This window comes from Sminthopsis crassicaudata, chromosome 2 (assembly GCF_048593235.1).
Source record: "Sminthopsis crassicaudata isolate SCR6 chromosome 2, ASM4859323v1, whole genome shotgun sequence".
NCBI classification, from domain to species: Eukaryota; Metazoa; Chordata; class Mammalia; order Dasyuromorphia; family Dasyuridae; genus Sminthopsis; species Sminthopsis crassicaudata.
The window spans coordinates 358947959-358964501 of NC_133618.1; the positions used below are offsets into that span (position 1 = coordinate 358947959).

Consider the following 16543-nt stretch of genomic DNA (forward strand, 5'->3'; position numbering starts at 1 on the left):
TTCCTAGCTGTTGTGATCCTGGGCAAGTCACTTAACCCCAGCCTCAGTAAAAAAAAAAAAAAAAAAAAAAAAAAATGTTCATGTAAGTCTTTTAAGATTTTTCTGAAAGTTTCCTCCTTGTCATTCCTTACAGCACAATAATATCCCATTATAATCATATACCACAACTTGTTCAGCAATTCCCTAAATGACTGGTGTCTCCTCAATCTTTTTATATAAGAAAAGACCTGCTATACATATAGTTCAATAGTTCATTTTCCTTTAAAAAAAGAAAAAGAAATTCTATCCAAATCTATTAGAATCAGAAGGCAAAGTAAAAGTAGAAATTATATACCAATCACCTTCTGATCACCTAAGAAACCCAAACTGAAAACAGCAATATTACAGCCAAAATCCAGCACTTCTAATCAAAAAGAAACTATTGTAATTATTCAAAAAGAAATAGTTTACGTATCCTTCAAGATCATATAAAACTATGGCATAGTTACAGTAAAGAAAAAAAAAGTCCTTAATGCCATATTCTATTTAAAAAAAATGTTTACACTAAAATAACTTGCCCTAGAAGACTGAGTAAAATTCTACAGGAGAAATAATGGACAGAAACTTTGAAAGAACAGACAGGTTTTTGGCTGGCACCATCATTTTCAGTGTCTTGACAAAAAGACTAATACAAAAAGAAAGAGGAGAGGTATAGAGACTTTATGTTCTCCAGGTCCTTTTGCAATCATGGTGTGGTTCCTTAGGGAAGAGAGGAAATGAGCAAGCACTTATTAAGTATCTACTATGCACCAGGAATTATCCTAAGTGTTAAGAAATATTTTATTTTATCTGTACAACAATCCTATATGGTATCCCATTTTTATAGCTGAAAAAACTGAAAGACAGAAAACACCAGGATCAAAGATATTAAATAGTGTCTGAGGATGGATCTGAACTCAAAACTTCTTAACTAGGTCCCAGTGCTCTATCCATTGTGCCTTCTATCTATACCTATATACTAATCTACAATGGGTAAATACTGTAGATATCAAGGGAAGAGACAAGTTCAACAATTAATAGCATATTAATGTTACCATGGAAAAATTTGAAGGGTCAATGTCATTAAGCACACTGTAAGCATTATTGCAAACAAAAAGGAGCAAGATTTAGACAAAAGAATCAATGTGTGTACTAAACATATTAAGTACTCACAGAAGAGAATTATGAAGTGCAACAAATAAATAAATAAATAAAGAGAAGAAAGCCAAAAGGCAGTTCAGTTCAGTTGAAGCACCAGTCTGCTCTACACAAAGAAGCACATTTTGTAAGAAGCAATGATTATAGGAACTAGTTAGTGGCTTTAGTTTTACATAATGTTTATCAATTCTTTGTTCCTTAATTCCCCTACAGACAGAAAACTGCCTTAGTCACATATAATACAGCATATGTATTATTAAAAACATTTTAATCTACTAGGTCCACATTTTATTTTGACAGTACTGCAGTGCCACTGGATAAGCCACAATTCTTTTTGTAGCTAGTAAAAGCTAGATTCAGTGAAATTGACATTTGTCTACATGGCAACTACCTCTTACATTTATTCAGCAAGAAAATTGTTGCTTCTATGAAAAAAATGATTAAATACAGATAATGGAGACAATTGTTCCACCAAAAGGAACTTGTACAAATATAATTCAAGATGTAAAAACAAACTCAGCTTTTTAGAAAGAAATTCATATTTTAATTTTCAAATTTTTTTCTCCCTAATATGATACTCACAAGAAAACATATTCCCCATTAGATTCTATATCCCTAGAGAAAACTAGCTGCCCCATTTGAACTATCAATAGTCTAGCTCTGTGAACTATTTCTCAATTGAAAGAAGAAAAACTGATCTATTTTTATGGTTGTATTTTGTCAGTATTAGAAATAAGGGTCTTAAAGATATATCCTACTACTTGGTACTTTCAATAGCTTTTAAACAAAAGGTTTAAATCCTTGAAACATATCTAAGTTTCCCATTTTCAGATGAAGAAGAAAAAAGGTTTCTTGTGGCATAGAGATAAAAGGACCCCAAGATTCCCTAATTTCCAAATCCTTAGTGTATCTGTTATCAACAATTTGAACTGAATGATCAAACTCAGATAGTTTAGTAATTTCTCAAGTACATACTTTCAATTGCCAAGTAAATTTTTCGCTCTCCTTCCTTGGGTTCTTTGCCAGGAGGGAAATATGTTCCTCTTATTGTAATAGCAGCTTCAGAATATTCACTGATCCTCTGCAGAGCTTCCTTAGAGGTAACTTTCCACCTTGCAGTCTATGGGAAAAAAAGGGAGAATAGATATTTTAAACTAGAAAAAAGATCAGGAACATGATAAAGCAATATATCAAATAACATAAAAGAACAGTTTGTTATAGCACATATGAGAGTCAAAACTAAATAGATTATGTTCACGAGCACTATAGTCTACATACATAAAGCATGTTCATTATAACATTTCTATTATTCTCACTTTCTAATTTTTTAGAAATCATCAGAAAGTGAATCTGAAAATATGCAATTTTACTAAAGGTGTTTTTTCTTCTGAATAACAAGCGTCAGAAGGATAAATATACAGTCACCTGAAATGTTCTTCAACTGGCAGTAATTTCAACTGCTAGAACAATAGCTTTTATTACTGTCAAGACAGTTGTGAAAATAAAGAGACAAGAAAACTTTTTTACTGGACAAATCTTGATAATTGGACTAAGAAGAACTCAGGTAAAAGACTCATGACATTCATTAAGCTAGGATAAAAGAAATATACTGCTTACCTGTGGGAAGTCATTGATCTCTAATTCTTCCTCATATCTCTTAAAAGATTCATTTTGTCCACCATCCTGTCTCTCTTCCTCTTGTTTCTCTATAGGCACATAATTAAGCTTGGCATTGATCTTTTCCGCAAGTTGTTCAGCAATGGTTTTTGCAGATACAGTAGGGGCCAAAATAGTGCCCCCTCTAAGGATTGCATTGGTAGCCTGTTGCATTACATCCTGTAATTAAAGAAGGGCTACAATCAAATCACGGACTAATGTAGAAATTGGACCGCGGATTGACCTCATCAAAATTTCTTTTTTGATGACCTAATGTTCAATTTGTTCAAAGCCCCAAATGCTTCCTCCCCTACCAAACTAAATACTCATCCTAAGTACAAGTGAGCATGCTATAAATGTGACAAATACAGAGAAACACACATTTTGTTTCAAATTACCTCAGAGAAATTCAAAACCAAAATATCACTGAGGCTTCTAAATAAAAATATTGCTGACACACAAGTGATTTTTAACTTCCTTATCTGACATATTAGATTGTTTGCCCTGATCCTTCCTAAATCATTTATATATGGAGTAGATTCTACCTACTGGTGCTCAGAATTTCACTTAAGTTAGAATATTTGTACCACCACAACCCCTGACCAACCAACCCAATCAACAATAATTTTACAGTAACTGACTTGACTTACCTGTAGTCTTCAGAATATTGGAGAAACTAACAAATCACTCTTTGGGAATGCTACTAAAGTTCACATACTTGATGAAAAAATTATTAACATAATAAAGACTATTAAACATTATTATAAAGTCACCCATGAAAAACATGCCATATGCAATGTTATTCAGAAACATTTCTCTGGATGTATGTGTTACCAATCAGTATATTCCTTATATAAACCATAATCCATTACAGATATGATAGGTTAGGCACTCCAATTTAAATATTATTATATAAGTAATTTCATTGGAAAAAAAAAAGTCAAACTTCCTACAAATTAAGAAAGTTATAATAACTAGTTATTAAAATATAGCTATGTAATTCAGCATTTTTTAAACAGTTTAGAAAGTAAGGAGCTGAGGCACTGAACAAACCACTTAATACCTGAGCCTCGGCTCCTAAATTCTTCTGGGCATTGATTCTCAGAGCCAATCTCTTTGCAATTTCTAGTTTTTCTGCATTTCCAGCAGTTGGAGCAGGAACACTGGAAGTTCCAGGAGCTGCCATGTCTTTAACTCTTTTCTTTGAATTAAACATACTTTCAATCTGTTCGTCAATCTAAAGCAAAAAAAAAAAAAAAAAAAGCAAAATTATGAAATCACTTTATCTAATAATAACTGAGATTTATTTGGGTCTTTAAATTTTTCAATTGTATATATTATTTCATTTGAGGCTCAAGTGAAGTAAGTGATACTAACATAATTTTCTCCATTTTCCATAATGGGAAACAGACCAAGAGAGGTTAAATGACTTATCTATGGTCACACAGATAAAAAAATCTTAGTGTATACTTCTTTTTCCTTTTAGTTTTGTTTCTTTATTAATTTGACAATTAATAACTACATATGAAATCATGATTCTTATTCTCTTTCTTTTAATCTTCTCTTTTAGCATTTTTTTTACACCAAGAATTCTTAGTCTTTTTTCTGTACTGACTCTTCAGATGAAGTAATTGTTTGTTTGTTTTTAATTAAAAATTAAATGAAATGCTAAATTTCAGTTAGAGGTTAGTGAAAATAAATATATAATTAGTTCTTCCCTGCAGAGTGAGTGTCTGTAGACCAAAGGTTAAGAGTCCTTAATTTAACATTTTCTTTGCCAAAAGGGAAAATAATGAAAGTTATTTAACAAAAAAGATCTAACCTATTTTAGTATTATTTTATGTTACCTTTATAGTGCTTATTTATATGTTACTAAAATCTAGCAGATAACAAAATATGAGCCTAATCAAAGTATTTATGTGCTATGACTATTTGCCATATTTGATTTTTAAAGAATCAGTCCCCTCTAATAGGTAAGAATAGAGGGCAGGAGATGCTTCTAAGAATTTCAGATTAAATATCTATAGCTCATTATACTACTGAGACATAGGGAAAACAAAGCAGCCTAATGTTCTTGCTGAAGAATTCAATAACTTGTGGAACATAGGAAGAATTGAGTACATACATATACAGTAAAGAAAATTAAGTTGAGAGAAAATAGAAAGAATGATAGACAACCAAATGCAAAAGGCAAGTTAAGTGCAGAGCTGCTTACTGTTACTTAAGCTGTTCATTATCTACCTCCAAATAAAGGCTATAAACTCTTGGAATTCTGGATTACCAAGAATATCCAATAAATATATAGTGAAAGTTTTCTTGAGCCAAACTCTTTTTCACGTAAGAGAAAGATATATCATTATATTTTAAATATAATTAACAATTAATAAAAATGGCTAGGATTTACATAACTTTTCAAAATTTACAAAGCCCCATATACAAATTCTAATTTTCACAATCCATCTGACAAGTGAAACTGAGGTCCAGAAGTTAAAGTGCTGCAGCTAGTATCAAAGGCAGAATTTAAGATCAGACCTTCCTAACTCCTGCTCTAGTATGCCAATTAGTTGCCTCTTGAGTGAAGAAAGTTAAGGGAATAAGGGGAAAAAACGAAAATTGGTTTTCCATTCAATCCACCATGTCTGCTAAAAGTCTTAGGCTCTACTGAATATCCATCATCTCTATACCACTCTCACCTTTCTCAGCATCTGCTTGTCTGGCATAATCTCTTTACTTAAAAAAAAAAAGGATATGTAATGATTTCAAGGCTATTATGATTTACTTTTATAAAATAACCTCTTTCTTTTAAAGAACACACATATATTTAATTTGGGGGAGGTGGAAGAAACACCACCCTAACGAATCTCAGAATTGTCCAAATAATAATGAATGAATCCTCTTTTTATACCCCCAAACTTTCTAGGTGTGGCAAAGGGAAAATATTTTCTATCTATTAAGAACCATATATTGAAAAAACCTTGATTAAAGATTTTAAAAATGAATGAGGTTAATTTTAAAAAAACATTTATTGAATAAATCAATTCCAAATCAAGCCAGTTCACAGGAAAAGCTTCAGAGAGGAAGGGATTTCAAGAGATCATCTAATTCAACTCCTCCATTTCACAAATAAGGAAATAGATTCCAGAAAGATTTAAGTGGACTGCTTAAGAAACAAGAGAATTTCAGCTCCACCAAAAAAAGATTTTTTTGGTTTGTTTTTACCTTTGTGTCCCAGCCTTGTTTAACACATAATAAGCTCATTTTTCAAAATTTCCATTGGTTTTAAGGTGCTTTTTAATAATACTATTGTATTTGACATGAATATCATTTAATGGCAACTAGTAGATTGACAATTAGAAGATTTTAGGTAAGTCACTTTCTCTTTGAGATTACTTCATTGTCTGTAAAAGGGGGTGGTGTAGAGAATACCTATCATTGAAGAGTTAGTCCTACAACTTGTAAATGAGATGGTTTCTTCAGAAGAACCTAAACTAGAAAATCTAGAAAATTTTCTTTGCATCCCAGAGCTAGTGGAAAACTAAAAGACTATACACACACACACACACACACACACACACACACACACACACTTTTAAAGATAAACAAAAAGGAAAGAAATAATATGTTGCTATAAGACATTGAGGATATACAAAAAAGATCTCAAAGGATCATCTGAAGGAATTAAAGAGGTAGATATGTATGCCTGTCCACGGTTAATTCTTAGGGGCTATATTGCAGTGTTAAAAGTAGGGCAGAATAGGAATGAGACATAGAAGGTACAGGTGGCAAAAGGACTCAAGGTTGTCAGCTTCACACCCTCAGCGAGTGTCATAAAAATTCAGTGATAAGACAAAGTCAAGAAAACTGAAGCTGGGACTATTTGCCTTTTGTCCTTCATAGTTTTCATATTTTATTTCTTGAAATATAGCTCTGAAGACAAGCTTTAAAAAAACATTGTGTTTTAAGTGGAGTTACTTGATTCTACTTTAAAATCCAAATCATACTAGTTTTCATGTTATCTACATTAATAGCCCAGTCCCAAGCCTCTGTGGCTCATTGTTTAGGCTTTGACATCCCAAATAAGAATGGGACAAGACATCAATAAGCCGAAATGTACTCCTACAGTAATTAAGTATCAAATAATATGAAGAAATAGCTTTTGGTAAAGTTTAACTTTTTGATGCAAATGAAGTTAAAAATGAAAACACTTACATCAACTGCAGTATCTTCATCATCTGAATCCTGTAGACCAAGTGCTGCTTTTTGTAATTTCTTCCTCTCATTGGCCAAAGCCTGTTCTGTTTCATCAAATTTGAAGCCTTTACCAGAAAAGCCACTACTTTTTTTAATTATCTTTCCTTCCTACCAGAAAAAAGAAAAAAAAAGAACACATACCATTTTATGACAGTCTTTTAATGTATACTAATGGAACTACTTCCCAATGTACAATTTGTGTGTGTGTGTGTGTGTATGTAATATAATAGTTTGATAAAGACAGGTTAATATGGAGACAAGCCATTTCAATAATCAAGAAAAATTCTCACATTTAACACATAGATGGAATTATAAATAACAAAACAGAAAAATCTCAAAATATTTTAACAATTTGGGCAAAATTAATTTGATGTGGTTGTATGCATGCGCACACACGTTCATAAAGAGGTTTACTTACAGCTTTCTGTTGATCTTTGAAATCACTCCAAAGTTTTTCCAGATCAGGAGGAACTGCAGTCCCTGACAACTCCAAAGCTTTAATTATATCACCTGCATACCTTGCTTGGTCTTCTGTGATAAAAGTATAGGCATATCCCTTGCAATTAAAAAAAAAAAAAAAAAAAAAAAAAAAAAAAAAAAAAAACACAATATAATGCAATACAAACCCTAAAAGAATCATTTTTACCACTTTGATTTGTATTAAAAGTCAAAATCTTTAAAAAAAGAATATTTAAGAGGAACTTTCCAAATTTGATGTTTTAGAACAAAACTTAAAATCACAGCAGATTGTGGATCATTGTTATCTGAATTCTTAAAGCCTAAGTTAAATTTTAGCAAAAGAGAAATCGTTGTGAAATTCTCATTGATGAAGAGATAAAGATAAAAATTCACTAGCCATTTTGCTCCAAGCAACATGGAACTCCCATTCAAAATGTTAAATATCCCTCATAGAATCAAGGCATTATCTCCTATCATAAAGGGATAATAAAACATTAATGCTGAGCAAAACATCAGATCAGGCTAAAAACAATTACTGATTATGTTGCTAAAGCTACTGAACCAAACCTTTAAATATCATCATTTATATTAAAATAGCAAGCACTATTTAGAGTATAAACTGAATAAACACCACTCAGATTTTATTAAATCCAAATTTAGTGTTTACATATTAAATTTCTGTGAAGTAAAGAATGAGTTTCCCTAGATAGAGAAAGCTTTCACACTTTTGTATATATATAAAAGTTCTTCAATAATCCTAATTAATACCATATAAGCCCTACAAATAGACTTTTTCAAAGTAGGTCTGAGCTCCTTTGCTCACCTCTATTTCAAATTTTTTTTTTTAAATGCAAGAAAAATATTTTACAGAAAAATGGCAAAATAATGCAACTTCTTTTACTTTGTTGCCTGCTCTTCCAGTTCTTCCTGCTCTGTGGACATAATCCTCATAATGGTTAGGACAGCTATAATTCACTACAAGGATTAGATGCTTCACATCAAGTCCTCTTGCAGCAACAGAAGTGGCCACGAGAAGTTTACATGTCCCATTCTTAAAGTCATTAATGATGCTATCTCTGTCATATTGATCAATGCCTGCAAACAAACCACACAAAAATGTGAAACCATTTAAAATTAAATACTGCATTTCATACTAACAGGATAATAATGAATCAAGGTTAGATGTGAAGAGAGAGACAAATTCAATTTACATTGGTCACGCTCCCAATTCATCAAATATACACAGGAAATAGAAGACTAAAATTAAATACAGAGTAAAGTTTCTCTCTGTCATCTTCAAAATCAATCTTTAGCTTCCAAAAAGTCATTTAAAAAGTGCATGTTTTCTTTAAAAATTTTTTAATGTTATTCTGAATTTGACAAACATCAAATAAATACATATTTCCACAAAAAAAGGACAGAAAAAGAATGCTATATATGAAACTGCAAATCTTTTTCTTTTTTTTTTTCCTGAGGCTGGGGTTAAGTGACTTGCCCATGGTCACACAGCTAGGAAGTGTTAAGTGTCTGAGACCACATTTGAACTCGGGTCCACTGTGCCACCTAGCTGCCCCCAAATCTTTTTCATTAATGACTTGTCCACTATCACAAAGTTCAAATTTCTATGGCTAATTCAAACCCAGGTGTTCCTGACTCTAAGTTACCCAAATCACACTACTCATTAATTCTTAATAGTAAAGGACTTGTCAGAGTTTACCTCCAAAGATCTTTCTGTCCTTTTCTTTACATTTTTAATTATTTTATATATGGTTTTCTTTTTCTTTCATTCTGTCTGATAACTATCACTCCCTATTTTCAATGTATCCCTTCCTCAAAATAAAAAATCCTCTTATAAAAAATAATCAATGTCCCATAAAAAAATACACACATCAGCAATGTCCATCAGGCATATCTTATGCTACATTTCTCGAACATTGGTCTCTTGCATGCTCAAGTAGTGCTTGGTCAGTGGACTGAGCAGAGTTCTAAATTCTTCTTTGCAATATTAAAGCCACTGTATAAACTGGGCCCCCAAATTAGCTCACTTCACTTCATATAAAATTGTACAGATTTCCCTAAATCTTTCCCTTTAACCATTTCTTAGTGTCATAAGATTACATTATATTGTTATAACACAAAAGCCAATATTCAATTGGAGATATAAATCATATTAGAGAGATGAACTTCCATAGGATGGAAAGTCCTAAGGGCAGAGCAGATAATAAAAAGTACAGTAGTCATCTCTCTCACTGAAGGATTATAGTTGGTGATTCCTATGTCAGTTAAATGATGTAAAAAAACCATATAATGTGAAATCTGAGCCAGGGTATGGCTTTGAAATGGGAAGAGGGAACCTGTTAAAAGAATGCCCCATAGGAAACTCTCTGGTGAGCCTGAAAACAGGAATCCCCAAGAAGGGCCCAGATAAACTGGGTAATTTTGGGATAATTAAAAAGCATGAATGTGTTTACTAAGAATTTTTAAAGATTTCTGAAACAGTGATCATCAAAAAAAGTATCATAGGTACAGAGAAGGCAAAATTTCCAATTTTTAGATAAGAAAAAAGTCTAAAAACAATAGGCCAGTAAGTCTGGATTTCATTCCTGGCAAAATTCTGGAATGTATTTTTAAAGGGGTGGTTAATGAACAGATAGATGTTCAGTAAGAAAGGAAGTTGTTGAAGTCAGATTTAGCATGACTTCATCAAGTTTAATAAACTAGACCATACTAACATTATTTTTGGCAGGTTAAACTTATTGGTTAGTGGAATGCTAGAGATATAAATTATCTAGATTTTAGTAAACCATTTATTTGATAAAATCTCTCATGATATTCTTGTGGAAAAGTTGAAAATAATGAATTGATAAACCCATAAAATAGTCATTAATGATTTGGGGTCAACTTAGATGGTCTCTGATACAGGATCTAAGTGATTTATATATAGTTGTCACACTGTTTTTAATATTTTTATTAATGATCTAGCTAATTTATGCTTTTTTTATGTTTTTTGCTTGAGGATGGGAGAAAGGGAAGGGAAAGAAGTTGATAGTTTGTTTTTGCTTGTCTTTTGTTTCTTTTCATATATTTAAATATTTAAGTGATGATGGAAGTGAAATAAATTTCTAAAATAAATGTATTTATGTTGCATATAGTGCTGGAAAGAGCTGGTTTGAAATATATATATAAACATATATATATATATTCCATAGTTTATGTTAAATTTGAATGTTAAAAAAATATTAAGTTGGGATAATTAGATGGCACAGTACTTAAGAGCATTGTCCCTTAAGTCAGAATACTTGAGTTCAAATTAAGCCTCAGACACTTAACACTGCCAAGTTGTGTGATCCTGGACAAGTCACTTAACCCCAGTTGCTTCCTTTCTCCCTTCCAAAAAAATATGAAGTCTAGAAAAATATACTGTAGAATGATGTCACCACGACAGACACAATTTAAATATCACTCAACTGTGACATCTGAATAATAATCAAAAACTGTCATAAAATTCTATAAGCCAATTGATAACTACAAAGATTTAAGGAAAATTAAACTGATAATTGAAGACATTTTACAAAATGATGTAAACCTTACCTAAAGATTTATGTGTGGAAGGAAATACCCAATAATTTTAACAATTTTATAACCAGATTAAGTAAATTTGAACCAACATAGAATTTAAGGTATAAAATTAAAATAACAAAAAATGGCTTAGAACATGTAACTTTTTTAAGTATTAAAAATCTGAGCTAAGGATAAGTATTTTTTACTATATGAAATATATAACAATCTTAGTTTCAAACCTGTTCCAGTTATAAAAACTAAGAAATGGAAAATAAATAATTTAAAGACATTAACTAAATTCACTGCATACAAATCTATACATATACGTTACCTCCATGAAGAGACATGCAAGGATAAGATGCTCTCATTAAGTCCTTCAAAAGACCATCAGCATGCTCCTGTTTATCTACAAATATGATAACAGATCCTGACTCCTGGTAATGACCCAGAAGCTCAAGTAACTTCAGAAACTTGTTTTCTTCTTCAATTACAATCTAAAAATACCAGGAAATCAAAACATAAATTCTATTATTATCTTTAGACTGATTTCCATTCACATTTTGTGACAAAACATGATTTTAGTACCTATTAAGTCAAAAAGAAAAAGATTACTGAATTTTTTATTCATCCTGAAAAATCACTATCTGTTCTTTCTCCTCATTTTCCCCATATCACTATGTGACTAGATATTACAATATGAACAGATAGTAGCTCCAGATCATTATACACATAATAGTTTTATTACTTCTGATTTTCCACCCATATATTCATAATAGGTGAGGGAAGAGAAGAACAAAAAATGGGCAGTCATAGACAGTCAATTACATGTAATCCCTTTTTATGCTTGTCTGTTCTGTTCCCTTCTTTTTTGCCTGAATCTTCGTCCTTAATTCAGACCCAGAATGATTATCACCTCTTCTGTAAAGCATTCCCTGACCTTACCCTGGATCCAAGGTATTAACATTCTTTCTTTCCTCGAGTCATACAGTATATATTTATTTCTATACATCTTCTCTAGAGCTAGAGGGACACCAAGGAGGTCTTCTAATAAAATCCCCACAACTTTTAGAGATGAGGCAAGTGAAATCCAGAAAAGTGATTTTATTCATTAGTATTTTCCCAATAACGTTTCAGCTCCTTAGATGCATTAATTATTTTGTTTTGTTTTTACATCCTAGAAGAGTGCTTTGCTCTTAGAAGGTACTTAACAATTTTTTGCTGAATTGAATTTCATTGAATGGAAGATTTTTTTTTAGCTTTCAGAAGTTCAAAGTTTAATGGTTTTCACAATCCAAAAAGAGATGCTAAATTAATCAATTCCCTACCTAACTTTTGGAAGTAATTATCTAACTTCTCATAGCATAGCCCTTGGAAAATAAAAAAGGTCCAGAGAAATGAAATATATGATATAAGCTGATACAATTAATGTGTTAGTTGGTTTTGCTGAACTACTTACTTATTTTATAAGTAAGGAAATCTTATAGATTGAAAGAAGTTACCATCACAAAATGATGGTAAATATCAGAACTAGGACTCAAATCAGGTCCTCTGTCTCTTGAAAATAGTGCTTTACCTACAAAAGTGTTGGGATAAGGAATGGTAATGGTGATAAACAATGTCTGATCCTCCCCTCTATCAACAACCCCCACCCCCACCTCCACCCCCACCCCCTCAAGCTAAGAAGGCAGCTGTGCAGGTCAGCCCCTGGTTTAATTATTATTCTAAAGCAGTGGTCCTCAAATTTTTTTAATAGGGGGCCAGTTCACTGACCCTCAGACTGTTGGAGGGCCGAACTATAGTAAAAACAAAAACTCACACTCTGTCTCTGCCCTTCAGCCCATTTGCCATAACTCGGCAGGCCATATCTGGCCCACAGGCTGTAGTTTGAGAACCCCTGTTCTAAAGGAATGAATTCCACTGCTTAGCTATAAGGCTAGATTCAACAATGAAAATTTAGCTATGAACAATTACATTTCACAAAGGGTTCTACTTACCACCTGCTGTTCAACATCAGAGCAAACCACGCTTCTGCCTCCAACCTGTACTTCAATGGGTTTACTCAGGATCCGACGGGCCAAAGCCTCCATTGCTCTAGGAAAAGTGGCAGAAAACATAACAGTTTGTCGATCAGGTCGGACATTATCCACGATGCGCATGACCTGTTGGAAATACAGTAAATAAACAGTCATGATTAGTATCTCTCCAAAACTTCCCTGGAGAAAATAACACTGTAAGTAAGAACAACACTAAAATTAGTCTCTTTTGTCTATCACAAGGTAATTATAGGCAACATCATTATGGTGCCTGGAAATTTACAAAATGCTTTAATCCATTCATTTAATTCACAGAGTAGCTCTATGAGAAGATCTACAGATTTTCTTCATTTTATAGGTGAGAAAACTAGGGCACTGACAGGTTAAATGACTTGTCTTGTCACAAAGTAAACAACTGTCACAAAAAATTAGGCCCAAGAGGCCTTGAAAGTGGCAACTCCTCTTGAGCCACTAGTCCTGGTAGCCCAGTAGGGGTCAGTCATCCCCAAATATCAACCAGCCATCACAAAGAAGGCAGGCAAGCTAACCTAGCTAAAGCAACAAGGCATGCTAAAGAAGAGACAGGAAGCAGCAAGCATCAGATCATACCCCCATCAGATCTTGATAGAGTTAGTTCAAGACAGGCATACAAGAGTTATGGAAGAGCAGGGCTAACAGCACAATGTCAGACCACATCTTGGGAAGCACCTCTCACCCACCCCATCCCCATCCCCATCCCCATCCCCATGGAGATGTGGCCTGGCAACTAATTGCTCCTCTAACTGCTACTCCAGAGCCACTGAATACCCAGAAAAAGAAAGTTCTTACCACCAAATATCTTGGCACTGTCTAATGAATCTATACCAAAAACTATATATTATCAGTAGAAATGATATTAAAGAAGGAATTTTAAAATCTGCTTTGTAACTATTTGGTACTGGCTAAAAAATGAGAGTTGTGGATCAGTGAAATAGGTTAGGTACACAAGATATCTTCTGTTTGATAAATCAAACTTCAGCTTCTGGGATAAGAACTCGCTATTGAACAAAAAATGTTTGAGAAAACTAGAAAGCAGAAAGGCAGAAGATAGGCATAGACCAATATCTCATACCCTATGCAATGATAAAATTGAAATGGGTTCATGATTAAGACATAAAGAGTGATACCATAAGCAAAATAGGAGAGCAAGGGATAGTTTACCTATTGAATCTTTGGAGAAAGAATTTATGACCAAACAATATAGAGAACATTAAGAAATGCAAAATGCATAATTTTGATTACATCATATTAAAAAGATTTTTTCACAAACAAAACCAAGGCAACCAAGATTAGAAGGGAAGCAGAAAGTTAGGAAACAATTTTTACATCTAATGCCTATTCTAGCTCAATATATCCTCAATCATTCATCCTTTTAATAAGAGCTATCAACCTTGGTCCTAAATAATAGCAGTTAGTATTTATAAAATGTAAAAAGTAGTTTTACTTAATAACCTCTGTCAGGTAAGCGGTAAGGATTAAATGAGAATGTACATGAAAGAGCTCTGTAAACTATAAAAAGCTTTACAAATTGAAGATATTATTGTCACTTTAATGGATCCCATGTTTTCTAAACTTTTGTGATTCTTACTCATGCCTTTCTAAACTCCAACAATGGATTTACCAGACTTTTGCTGGAACTTTTAAAATCTCCAAGGTATAAATATACTAAATGATATGTCCATTTGTTGTTTCCTTTAAGAGTTATTTTCTAATTCTAATCTATATATAAATTTTATCCATAAAAAAGACACACATAGACATAACACATGGGACAATTAGGTAGCTTAGTAGATAGAGCACCAGCTCCGAAATCAAGAGAACCCAAGTTCAAATCTGACCTCAGACACAACACTTCATTATCTGTGTGACCCTGGGCAAGTCACTTAACCTCTTGCCTCAGCCAAAAAAAGAAAAAAGGCACATACACACACACAGTTTTTGTTAAGCTACTATATACATAATTGCCCCCCCAAAAAAAATTCCTATTCTAATAGTTTTATTCTAATTCAATTTATCCCCTAAACACTTATAATGTTACCTTTTCCCAATTCTTTTCCTATGTTGTATAAGACATGGTTATAAAATGTCAAAACATATATTCATATGTGACTCAGAGAATTAATCTCATCTAAAATGTATAAGAACTGAGTCAAATGTATAAAAGTCATTCTCTAATTGACAAATGATCAAAGGATTGAACAATTTTCAGATGAAAAAATTAAAGCCATTCATAGTCATATGAAAAAATCACTACTGATTAGAGAAATGCAAATTAAAATTACTCTGAGGTACCAACTTATACCTCTCAAACAGGCTAAAATGATAACAAAAGATATGAGAAATGTTGAAGGAGATGTGGGAAAACTGGAACACCAATACATTGTTGGTGGAGCTGTGATCTGATGCAGCTATTTTGGAGAACAATATGGAGCTATGTCCAAAGGGTTATCAAATTGTATATACCCTTTGAACCAGCAGTGCCACTACTAGGTCTGTATCCCAAAGAGATCATTAAAAGAAAGCAAAAGACACACATGTAAAAAAATATATAAAGCAGCTCTTTTTGTGGTGACAAAGAATTGGAAATTGAGTGGATGTCCATCAATTTAGGAGTAGCTAAATAAGTTATGGTATCTAATTGTGATGGAACAATATACTATTGTTTTATAAGAAATGATGAGCACACTGACTTAAGAAAAGCCTGGAAGGACTTACATGAAACGATGCTAAGTGAAGTAAGCAGAATCAGGAGAACATTGTACATATCAACAGCAATATTATGTAATGATCAACTATGAAAGACTTAGATCTTTTCAGCAATACAGTGATCCAAGATAATTCTAATAGACTTGGGGAGAAAAATGCTATCCACATTCAGAGAGAAAACTATGGAGACTGACTGTAGATCAAAGCATACTATTTTCACCTTTTTTTGTTTGTGCTTGCTTTTTCTTTCTCATGTTTTCACTTTTGTTCTGATTTTTCTTTCACAACCTAATATGGAAATATGTCTTAAATGATTGTACATGTATAACCTTTTTCAAATTGCTTGCTCTCTTAAGAAAAGGAGAGATGAAAGAGGGAGGGAAAAAAGCTTACAAAAATGAATGTTTGATGATCCAGCAATGTTACTACTGGGCTTATATCCCAAAGAGATCTTTAAAAAGGGAAAGGGACCTGTATGTACAAAAATGTTTGTGGCAGCCCTTTTTGTAGTGGCTAGAAACTGGAAAATGAATGGATGCCCATCAATTAGAGAATGGCTGAATAAACCGTGGTATATGAATGTTATGGAATATTATTGTTTTGTAAGAAATGACCAGAAGAATGATTTCAGAGAGGCCTGGAGAGACTTACATGAACTAATG

General features: G+C 32.7%; 1 protein-coding gene across 1 annotated transcript in view; it reads right to left on the minus strand.

Moving 5' to 3' along the window:
- DDX46 (DEAD-box helicase 46) overlaps nt 1–16543 on the minus strand; it is a 48358-nt gene that overhangs the window by 3938 nt on the left and 27877 nt on the right. The window contains exons 15-22 of the mRNA XM_074284799.1: nt 13098–13262; nt 11435–11597; nt 8444–8637; nt 7502–7639; nt 7042–7191; nt 3893–4069; nt 2794–3012; nt 2152–2296 (exon numbers count right to left, since the gene is read on the minus strand). Coding sequence (XP_074140900.1) covers nt 2152–2296; nt 2794–3012; nt 3893–4069; nt 7042–7191; nt 7502–7639; nt 8444–8637; nt 11435–11597; nt 13098–13262 — 1351 coding nt within the window. The remainder of the gene's footprint in view (nt 1–2151; nt 2297–2793; nt 3013–3892; nt 4070–7041; nt 7192–7501; nt 7640–8443; nt 8638–11434; nt 11598–13097; nt 13263–16543) is intronic.